The following is an 11,885-nucleotide window of genomic DNA, read 5'->3' as shown; positions in this document are numbered from 1 at the left end:
GCAACAAGGTTCGTCGGTGCCGTGTGTGGTGGAGATATCTTCCAATCGCGATAATGTCAAAGTTTATATTGAGACTTCAAGGTTATTGCATTGCAAGGATCCGAGGAGAAAGATCATGTAAGATCGGCGTTGTATTCATTGAGACCGAAGGGGGACTACTTTGGTGGATATACACCGATAACATTATGATTTTTCAAATTCTTTAAATTAGTTTTTATATAAATAATAAATTTTATTTGCGTAAAAATATAATATATTAATTTAAATATTATTTTATATTTTATTTATATGAAATATTTTTTTTAAATAAAAAGAAATTAAAGTTTAGATGTTTAAAAAGATATTATTTTAATGTAGTTTAAAATTTCGTTTCATTACTTTAATTTTTTATATTTAAAATATGTTAAATTTTATTTTAAGTAAATTTTTAAAACTTTTAATTAATATATTTTTTTAAAAAAACTTTTTTTAATAATAATTTTAATAATAATACTAAACATATAGATTCTGAGTATTAGTAAAAAAAAATTTTAATAATATTTAATTATTTTAAATGTTTATAATTAAGATATATTATATTTAATTAATATTATTTTTTAATGGTTCATAATTATTATATTAAAATAATTTTTTTAAATATCATAATAAAATGTTGTTAAAAATGGAACTTTTTCGAACAGTACAGTTTATAAATAGCATTTGAGGACAAAGATGCAAATTTGTTTGCAAATATATAGAAGCTCAAGCACATACGGCTATAAAGAAGCTCAAACACTTGCGTAGGAAAGGAGAAGAAATGGAGTGGAGCTCTAGCAGTTTCCTTGCTTGGTTTACTCTTCTCTTCATTTTAACCCTGGTTCTGCTGTTGAAACAGAGACGATCAAGATCACTTGGTGCCAAGAAACGACCACCAGGGCCTCCTGCTTGGCCAGTCTTTGGTAACATCTTCGATCTTGGAACCATTCCTCACCGGAATTTATACAAGCTTAGATTCAAGTACGGGCCTGTAATTTGGTTAAGACTCGGATGCACTAACGCTCTGGTGATACAATCTGCCAAGGCTGCTGAAGAGCTGTTCAAGAATCATGACGTTACGTTCAGTGACCGGAAAGTTCCTGAATCTTTCACAGCTCATAACTATAACGAGGGATCGCTTTCTCTAGGAAGGTATGGCTCCAACTGGCGACTTCTTCGCCGCGTAGTAACAGTGGAGCTCATGACCAACAAGCGAATCAACGACACTGCTTTCATTCGGCGAAAGTGCATCGACGATATGATAAAATATATTGAGGAGGATGTAGAAGCGGCGCTTGCACGAGGAGAAACAGGGGAGTTGGTGGTATCTCACTATGTCTTTGTCATGGCATTTAACCTGATAGGCAACCTCGTTATTTCGCAGGATCTTTTGAATTCTCATTCGAAAGAGGGGCCTGAGTTCTTTGAAGCCATGGACAAGGTCATGGAGTGGAGTGGGAAGCCAAACTTAGCTGACTTCTTGCCATTTTTGAAGGGGTTGGATCCCCAGAGGATCAAGAAGAACATGGAGCGAGACCTGGGACGAACCATGAAAGTATTGGAGGGTTTCGTCCGGCAGAGGATTGAAGAGAGGAAATTAATGAAAAAAATGGAGGGAAGGGACTTCTTGGATGCATTATTGGAGTACGAAGGTGATGGGAAAGGTGGACCTGATGAGATCTCAGCCCACAGAAGACTCATCATCATATTGGTAAATCATCAGTCTCTCTCCAATTAACAACTTATGGGTATATTAACTATTTAAATTTTTATATATACACATAGAAACCTTGTGAAAGATTAAAATCTTAGAAGATTAGATTCTGTGCTTATATATTACGTACTATCACTAGTTTTTTATTTGCAGCACTCGGCGCAGTAAATCAATTGAATCTGTTATATACTCTGCAGGAAATTTTTTTTGGTGGGACAGAAACTACAAGCGGCACTATTGAATGGGTTATGGTTGAACTATTTCGCCACCCAGAATCAATGAGAAGAGTTAAAGAAGAACTTAATCGAATAGTCGGACCAAAAAGGAAGGTTGGGGAGAGTGACATAGATGAATTGCCATACTTACAGGCAGTAATCAAAGAATCAATGAGATTACATACTATCCTCCCATTTCTGGTCCCAAGAAATACCTTACAAGACACAAACTTCATGGGATTTGATATACCTAAAGATACGCAAGTTTTCATCAACGCTTGGGCTATAGGAAGAGACCCAGATACTTGGGAGGACCCCTTGTCTTTCAAGCCTGAGAGATTTCTAGGCTCAGATGTTGACTATAGAGGGCAAAACTTCGAGTTGCTACCGTTTGGATCTGGAAGACGAATTTGTGTGGGCTTCCCTTTGGCTCACCGCATGCTTCACCTTACTTTAGCCTCTTTGCTTCACAGTTTTGACTGGGAGCTTGGCAGCAATTCTGCTGCAGAGACCATTGACATGAAAGAGAGGATGGGATTTACAGTTAGAAAGCTTATACCCTTGAAAGCAATACCAAAGAAGGTCATAGCAGAATGATCATTCCTGTGTTGGAAAGTACAGTAATTCGTATTTGTGTGTGTGTGTGTCTATATATATATATGAATGGTGAAGTATAAAACATACAAGTGAGTATAGATAAGTTTGTGATGTTTAGATAAGTTTGTGGTGCTTACTTAGAAGTATGTTTAGGGCATTTAAGTAAGAGTGTTGATATATGTATGGTCATATATTTAAGATATTGTGCTATGTAGAATGGAGTTATCTAATATTGTTGTGTTGAGTATTTTTTTTGTATATATTCTCCCTCTTTTTATAATTCTTTATTTATCTTTTATGTTACTTCTCCTTTTAATTTTCCATTAAATGGCTTGCAATTCTAATAAAATGTTTTCAGAGCTTGATACAAGCCTTAATCTTGAGAATTAAAGGTGAAAGTGAAGAGAAAGAAAAGGTAAAATGCACTTTTGAAGATAATATCACATTAGAAACTTGTTGAGAGAGGTGTTTGCATTTGGATCTTGGGAAATTGGAAATTCGCTTAGTTATAAATTTAAGATGTAAATATATAAAATATATTTAATAAATAAGTCTCACTGTATATTTCATCTTAGGTCTAGAGATAGTAATAGATAGGATACCCGTGAAATCACCATATTCAAACTCAAATACAATTAATATTTTCAATACTCAAACTCGTCCTAAACATAATTAAAATTTATTTTTAACTATCCGTATCTGTCCCAAATTCAATTATTATTACCCAAAAATAACTAAACCCGTTTAATTGTATATTTTTTAATTAATGATTTACATAAAAATATTTTTATTAATAATTTATATTTTAAAAATTTAATAATTTTATAAAATATTGTAAATTCTATTATTTAAAATATAATATATAAAATTTTTTATAAATATTATTATAAAAAATATATATTTTATATTTAATTAATTATTTATATTAATGAATTTAGATAATCGATATTCAATACTCAAAATCTAAACTCATCATGACTATCATTTCTCAAATTAAAATTCATTTCAAATCAAATTATGTATTATATAAATTTATTTTATTAAAATTTATCGAATCGAATCGGGTATCCATAAATCTCCAAACTGTTACTATCCCACTTGGATCTGTAATTACTTTAATCATTTATAACGAGGTAGGTTTTGTATTCAATTATTCAACAATAATAATTCAATGGTCGTAATTAATTAAATGAATGTAATGCTAGATGGTCGGTGAATATTTTTTATGCTTATTATATAATATATAAAGGATTTTTGTCAACGAACTAGCTACATGAGAGTAGAAATTTGTCTACTCCGTGACAAAAAAGAAAATATTTTTTTATTAGATTTTCTTTATAATTTGTTTAGATATCTTATCCGAAATCTCTCTTAATAATTTCATTAATTTAAATAAAAAACAAAACTGAAATTTTCAGTTTGCTTTTTTTTGGGGGGAAATTATAATTTGGTGAATTTAGATTTTTTTTTTTTTTACCGCGTCAAAGACTCTGTCTACTTATATTAGTGAGCTTAAATTTATATATACACAAAAGGATGGAGTAATATAGACTAATTATTCTTATAATCCTTTGAGTTTTAATTATTTCTTATTTCTCAACCTCCTAATGGTGGATATAAAATTTTTTTATTTAAATTCAATTTATTATAAATATAAAATATATAATGTAGCCCACAAGTAAATATATAGTATATAGCTTTCTCATAGCTAATCCGTCAGTTTTTAAAATTATGTTCACCCCTCAAAAGTCAACATTTGCAAAATATAGATATTGTGGTTGGTAATGAAATTCTTTATAGCATTAATCTAATCCTTTTAGCAACCCGTATATAGACAATTATAATTAGAGATGGTAGCATGTTAAAATTTTGAGGGTACCCATTCGATCGAACCTTAATAAAATAAGTTATGGTAGTATATAATTATTTAAGTTTGAAAAATAATATTCATAATAGTTTAAATCGAATTTAAATTTTATATGTTGAATTTCTATTATTAAAACTTATTAATATAAATATATAATTAAATAAAAATTATATATTATTTATAATAATATTTATAAATTTTTATATATTTTATTTTAAATAAAATAAAATTTAAATATTTTATAAAATTATTAAAATTTTAAAATATAAATTACTAATAAAAAATAATTTTTATATAAATTATTAATTAAAATATATAAAATCAAATAAATTAAGGTAATTAAAAATTAATTTTAATCAAATTTAATATGAGTTTGAATTTTAAGAATAACAATCAAATTACCATCATGCATTTATTTAGCGGCGTACAATTTGATTAAATTAAATAGATAAATTTTAGAATTTAAAACTAAAATAAAATTAGCGGAACAGAAATAGGAAACTCTTCTCCTTTTATCCCAAATCACAATTCTCAAGAAATGAAATTAAAATTGCCTAAAATCGAAGCTTTGGTCTAACAGTCATCCGTGCATTTAATCACTCTCTTTTTATTAGTCAAGTTAATCAAAGGAAAAAAAAAATAGTTGTAGACAAAAATTTATTTGTTGATAAATTTAAAATTATGAAAATAAATAATTTATTATTCAAATTACATGATTGAATTGTTGATTGAGAAAAAAAAAAGTTTTAAAATAATAGGATGAACTAATAATTTATAAACTAAAAAAATAGAAGAATTAATTAATATATTTTTTAAAATAAAGGTATTAAATAGTTAATTTTATTAAAATATAAAAATTAAATAATAATTTTTCCAAACAAATTTGCATAAGCTTTGCACGTTGTGATTTGTGAAGCAAACATTTTTTTCAAGAATGGCCCCAAACTTCATGAGAGCCTGTAATCAAGGAATGAGATAAGAGCACTAAAGATCATTTGATCTTGTTCATACAATGTAAGATGCGCATAACCAACACGACGTTGCCCACGAGGATACAGTAATGCAGGAAATGGGCTTTCTAAAGAAGATAGTTGTCTCTATTTGGGCGATTATGAATAAGGTGTTGAATATTGGCAAAAGCAAGAACAAAGGGGTGTGTTGATGCAGAATTGAAAAGGTTCTCACTTCACTTGTGAGAGCCTTGATATATTTTATTAAATTGCATTACAAATAGTTACAACAAGATCTTGAATTTTAAATATACAAGATATAATGATTGAACTAAACAAAGATGATCATGAATTCAAACTTAAATTTGAATTATTGTTTGATGTTGTATCTTCTATAGAATGGATGTGCTTGAATGGTGTAGTTTAAGGGTATTTTAATTAATGAGCTTTAATTCAATGGTATTATAGTCATATACAAAACTATAAGGTCTTGAACTCAAGTCTCAACCTAGTGTGAGAGATAGTCGTTTCGTTATTATTCGGTCTAGAAATTAAAATTCGAGGTCGAATTTTCTTAAAAATGTGGGTGAATGATAAAAGCGCATATCTAGACCAGACCTAAAGGCTTATATTTTCCATATTTCACAAGCACTTCTAGTCTTAATTAGATTATTTATTTTACTAGATAGATTTATTTATATTTCTTAATTTATTTAGAGTTCTAAAATATTACTTTTATTTAATTTAGGTTTTTAAATATGTTTTTCATTTAGATTAGAATTCTTTAATTCATTTATACATAGATTAGGATTAAAATTCTATAAATACCTATTGTATTTTCATTATGTGTAACTTTTTTAGATTTATTTTAATGAAGTTTTCATTTTTATAAAGCTAGTTTGCTTTATTTTATCCTAGACTTTAGATTAAATCTTGTGTTTATTAAGATCTTGGATTAGAACTTGTTTATTTTCAAGGGTTTGATCGTGTGTCGATCCTTTTTCGTACTATACGTTGTGTCAGGTGGTATTAATGATGGCGTTGGGAAGCATGGTTAGGGCCTCAGAGGATAGTTTCAAAAATTTTATCTAGGGTTTCATGTATACATACAAGTGTATTACAATCCTAGCCTCTCTCTAATGCCCTAAAACATGTCAAAACACTCTTTTAACATGCATTTGTGATTCATTTGCCATTAAGAATTGTTGATTAACTATTAATCAACTCAAACCCTAGCTTTATTAGGGATTGTAGGAGACTAACCTCAAAGGCGCTGAATCACACTTCTTACTCCCTTAAGTAGTCTCCAAGAGCTCCACTTGTAGCTCCTCTAGCTTGTCCACCACAAGCTTTCACCAAGATCACCTTAGGCAGCCCAAGTCCTCTCTTTGATGCTTGCCAACCACTAACAATTAGGGTATTTGCTTTAGGTGATTTCTATTGATGTATTTGAGTTGGAAAGCTTTTCTAGTGTCTTTAATTCAAGAAAGAAACAAGATTTCTTTCTATCATCAATGGAGGAAAAACACAAGAAGGAGAGAGAGAATGTGTGTCATCCAAGGTCTCAAGGAAGAAGAAGAAGTCAATTCTTCTTATCTTGAATTTATATACAAGAGACAAAACCCATTAATGGAGTGCCACATGTCAAGCTCCAATTTAATCTAGTTTTTTATATGTCTTAATCTCATTATGAAACTTGTCAAGACAAGATTAAATCATCAAAAAGTTGTCTTCCATCATATGAAAGACAAGTGGCACATTTTTATGGGTGTCACGTGTCACCATCTCATTGTGCCACGTGTCACCATGTGAAATTATCATTTTGCCCTTGTATTAAATTTTGAGTTCTCAACCCAAAATTGTAATTTCTCCCTTAAATTAATTTATATCACATATAAATTAATTAATTAATTAATTAATCTCCATTAATTAATCTTACAATTGAATTCATATTTAAACTCTTTAAATATAAATTCAATTTATATCATACATCCAATATGCAAGATTTGGTTTCAAATCATGCTAAGGACTTTACAATCTTATTGCAAACTAAATCTATTTAATTAATTAATTAAACTCTTTAATTAATCAATTAAATCATAATTTACTTGGTGGTTAACTTGTATAGGTGTGTGATTTACTAAGCTCATTACTAATTGGCAATGAGAAATGATATTAACTCTTAATATCATTGGAACTCTTCCAGATCATAAATGATTTCTCTAAATCATTTTAGGCATCTTATAGATCATGGTTGACACCTAGCATAGCATGCCATGGCCACCCAATTAGCAACAAGAAATATCTTAATAATGAATCTTTAATCATACGTTACCATGCATTAAAATCCCTCCGTATTATGTCCCAATTCCATTTAGGGTCATGGTTGAGTCAAACCCCTTTGTATGGAATCTTATGCACTCATTTGAAGTCTGATTCTTGACATATAAGACTTTACCATCAGGAAACACCTTTCCTGACAAAGTCATCTGCCCTGGCCAGGAACTTAATCTTGCCAAGAACAGCTCAAATCCGCATAGGACTTTTAACCCTGTTTACTCAAGGCTACAGATCCCCTCTTGACTGAACACCTGTCCAACATATGACTAATATGAGCCAACACACACCGAAGTATCCATACACAGTACAGATATATAAGTGGTATCAAACTCAAACCACCCATATAAGAGACAACCGTGTCATCTCAGGTCTAAGAATTATATGTACTAGCATGACACAGATAACATTTTATTAACTCGAGTAAACGCCATGTTAATGTTATCTGAATGTCACAAGTTCGACCTACTTATCTCATAAGTGCCCATTGTATTTATCCCGATATCTCATATCAAATGGCATGAGGCTCACCATTCTATATTCATCAGTATCTCATACTGATCAATGGAGATAAAAAGAGGTGACAACTCTTTGGATATAATTTGCCCACCAAAATATCCTTTAGCTACGAACTTTGATTTATAACAAATGTCCCATATATTCTACCACTCATATTCCTATCTCATAAGAATATAACACATAACATATTGCTAATGGACAATTTCAAATAAATATGGTATTAAACACACATAACATTTAAATGAAACATTCATTGCCATTATAATATCTATATTGTTATTTACAAGTTACAAGATTAGTGCATACTCTAGGGCACACATAACTAACAATCTCCCACTTGGCCTAGAGCTATTCACTATAGTATCTAAGACCCATATTCTCAAGATGTTTGTCTAATTGTTACTGTGTCATGGCCTTGGTTAGTGGATCAGCTGGGTTGTTAGCTGAAGCTACTTTCTGCATGGCGATATCGCCTCATCCAACTATCTCTCTGATAATATGAAATTTCCGCTCTATGTGTTTGGATCGCTTGTGAGACCTAGGCTCCTTTACCTGTGCAATGGCTCCATTATTGTCACAGTAGAGAGAAACTGCTGACTCAATGGAAGGAACCACTTGTAGTTCTGAAATGAACTTCTTGATCTAAACAGCCTCTTTTGCAGCATCTCATGCAACAACATACTCGGCTTCAGTGGTGGAGTCTACTGTAGTTGTCTATTTGGAACTCTTCCAACAGACAGCTCTTCCATTGCACAAAAACATAAACCCTAAGATAGACTTTCTATCATTAATATCTGATTGAAAATCAGAATCTGTAAATCCTTCTAGTTGAAGTTCACATCCTCCATATATCAAGAATAAATCCTTAGTCCTTCTCAAGTACTTAAGGATATTCTTGACAGCTATCTAGTGTTCCAAACCTAGATTAGATTGAAACTTGCTAGTCACACTAACAGCGTAGGCAATATCAGGCCTGGTACACAGCTTGGCATACATTAAACGAACCTTGGCCATCTTTTCCCTTTCTTCAGGAGTCTTGGGAGATTGTTCCTTAGAAAGGTGAATCCCATTCCTAACTGGTAACAATCCCTTTTTGGAATCAAGCATGTTGAACCTCTTCAACACCTTTTCCAAGTAAAGCCTTTGGGATAAACCTATTATTCTTTTCGATCTATCTCTATAGATCCAAATTTCCAGAATATAGGTAGCTTCTCCAAGGTCTTTCATAGAGAAAGTACTTGACAACCAAGTTTTTACAGATGATAGCATTCTAATATCATTGCCTATCAATAATACGTCATCCACATATAACACTAGAAAGGTAGTAATACTCCCACTAGTCTTCTTATACACACACGGTTCATCAATATTTTGAATAAAATCAAAAGTTTTAACGACTTCATCAAAACGTTTATTCCAGCTTCTAGAAGCTTGCTTAAGACCATAACTGGATCTCTTAAGCTTACACACCTTGGAACCTTCTTTGGATTCAAAACCCTTGGGTTGTTCCATGTATATGTTGTCCTCAATAACACCATTGAGAAAAGCGGTTTTGACATCCATTTGCTAAACCTCATAATCATAGTGTGCAACAATGGCTAGAAGAATTCTTATGGATTTAAGCATGCCTACGGGAGAGAATGTTTCTTCATAATTAATTCCTTCCCTTTGGCGAAACCCTTTCGCTACAAGCCTAGCTTTAAAGGTCTATACCTTTCCATTAGGACCAAGCTTCCTCTTGAAAACCCATTTACATTCTATGGGTGCAATACCCTCAGGTGGGTCTACAAGATCCCAGACTTAGTTCTTATGCATGGAATCCATCTCAGATTTCATGGCTTCTAACCATTTTGAAGAGTCTATATCTGATATAGCTTCTTCATAACTAGTAGGATCATCTCCATGATCAACTTCTTCATAAATAAACAACTCTTGTTCATTCTCATGAAGAAATCCATATCTCTCTAGTGGATGAGATATTCTACTAGATTTACAAAGAACCGGTGTTGTGGACGTATTATCTATAGGCATAGGCTCTCCCACTGGATTAACATCCATGGGTGTAGGTTGTTGGTTATTTGTGGAATTCTCTAATTCCAATTCTATCTTCCTTCCTTTGCCACCTTCTTGAAGAAACTCTTTCTCCAAGAAAATTGCATCTCTACTTATCACAACTCTTTGTGATTGTGGAAGATAGAAATAATATCCAAAACTGTCTTTTGGATATCCAACAAATCTACCTTTTTCGGACCTTGTTTCCAATTTATTAGTTTTCAGCTTCTTAATAAAAGCTGGACAACTCCATACCTTAACATGTTTAAGGGATGGTTGTCTTCCATGCCATATCTCATATGGTGTGGAAGAAACTAATTTAGTTGGAATCCTATTAAGAATGTGCAGTGCACTTTTTAATGCAAATCCCCATAAGGAAATAGGCAAATCAGTGAAGCTCATCATGCTGCGTGCCATGTCCAACAAAGTATGATTTCTTCTTTCCAACACACCATTCAAGTGTGGTGTACCAGGAGGGGTCAGTTGTGAAATTATGCCCTGTTCCTGAAGGAACTCATCAAACTCTGTACTCAAGTATTCACCACCTCGATCAGATCGAAGGACTTTAATTTTTTTTGTTTGATTTTCTACTTCAGCCTTGATTTCTTTGAACTTTTCAAAGGATTCAGACTTGTATTTCATTAAATACAAATACCCAAACCAAGATTTATCATTAGTGAAGGTAATGAAGTAGTAATATCCACCTCTAGCCATTTCTCTAAATGGCCCACATACATCACTATGTATGAGTTCTAAAATATCTTTAGCTCTTTGCCCTTGTCCCACAAAGGGAGATCTAGTCATTTTGCCCTGAAGGCACGACTCACAAGTTGGTGATGGTTTATTTCCCAAAGTGGACAAAATCCCCGTCCTTTCCAACTTCGTCACCCTATCTTCTGCTACATGACCCAATCTTAAGTGCCAAAGTTATTTTAGATTAAGGTTGACATTTTCTGTTGCATTAATTTCATATTCGGTGCTTGGAGCTGTTTTGCATTCATTATCAACATAATAAAGTCCATTTTGCAAGTAACCCAAATATACAATTTTATTATCATAATAAACTGTACATATATCATTTATGAATCTAAATTCATAACCGTCTCTAGTCAAACTAAATACAGAAATGATGTTTTTATACATATTGGGTACATACAAAACATCCTTTAAATACAAAACATTATCAGCAAAATGACTATGTGCAATAAGAGAAGTAGATCCGATGGCTTTGGCATCAACACTTGATCCATCACCAATCTTCAGCCTCACTTCTCCATGATCCAAGCTCTTATGATTTACTAGTTCCTGCACATCAGAAATTATATGTGAATTAGAACCAGTATCAATGACCCAAGCAAAATTACTATGAAAAGCAATACCATAATCTAATAAACAAGAAATAGCTATACCTTCAGAAGGTTTTGCCTTCTTTCTCTTTACCAAATCCAGGTATTCTGGGCAATTTCTCTTCCAATACCCATCCTTTTGACAGTGGAAACACTTTCCTTTGTCAGCAAGAGCTGCTTCTGCCTTCTTCTTCACAGTTTGGCTCTTTTTGCCCACTGTACCAGAAGGACCAGGGACAGAAGATGGCTTCTTCTTGTTATTTTTCTTTTTCT

At 31.8% G+C, this 11,885-nt stretch overlaps 1 protein-coding gene across 1 annotated transcript; it reads left to right on the top strand.

Moving 5' to 3' along the window:
- Positions 1 to 735: 735 nt before the first annotated feature.
- LOC131179981 (iridoid oxidase-like) lies at positions 736 to 2,799 on the top strand. The gene is made up of 2 exons (XM_058147445.1): positions 736 to 1,726; positions 1,927 to 2,799. Exons 1-2 carry the CDS (start codon positions 797 to 799, stop codon positions 2,539 to 2,541), a joined length of 1,545 nt encoding a protein of 514 aa, XP_058003428.1. The 5' UTR covers positions 736 to 796; the 3' UTR covers positions 2,542 to 2,799.
- Positions 2,800 to 11,885: the final 9,086 nt, after the last annotated feature.

Source organism: Hevea brasiliensis, chromosome 5, assembly GCF_030052815.1.
Source record: "Hevea brasiliensis isolate MT/VB/25A 57/8 chromosome 5, ASM3005281v1, whole genome shotgun sequence".
NCBI lineage: Eukaryota > Viridiplantae > Streptophyta > Magnoliopsida > Malpighiales > Euphorbiaceae > Hevea > Hevea brasiliensis.
The sequence above is the reverse complement of the archived record's forward strand: the minus strand, read 5'-3'. Positions and strand labels throughout refer to the sequence as shown.

What these genes read in the sequence shown, in the direction of transcription:
- LOC131179981 (XM_058147445.1), top strand. Translation starts at nt 797, where the DNA reads ATGGAGTGGAGCTCTAGCAGTTTCCTTGCTTGGTTTACTCTTCTCTTC. An exon ending in GAAGACTCATCATCATATTG is followed by an intron (nt 1,727 to 1,926) that starts GTAAATCATCAG and finishes TATACTCTGCAG; the next exon opens with GAAATTTTTTTTGGTGGGAC.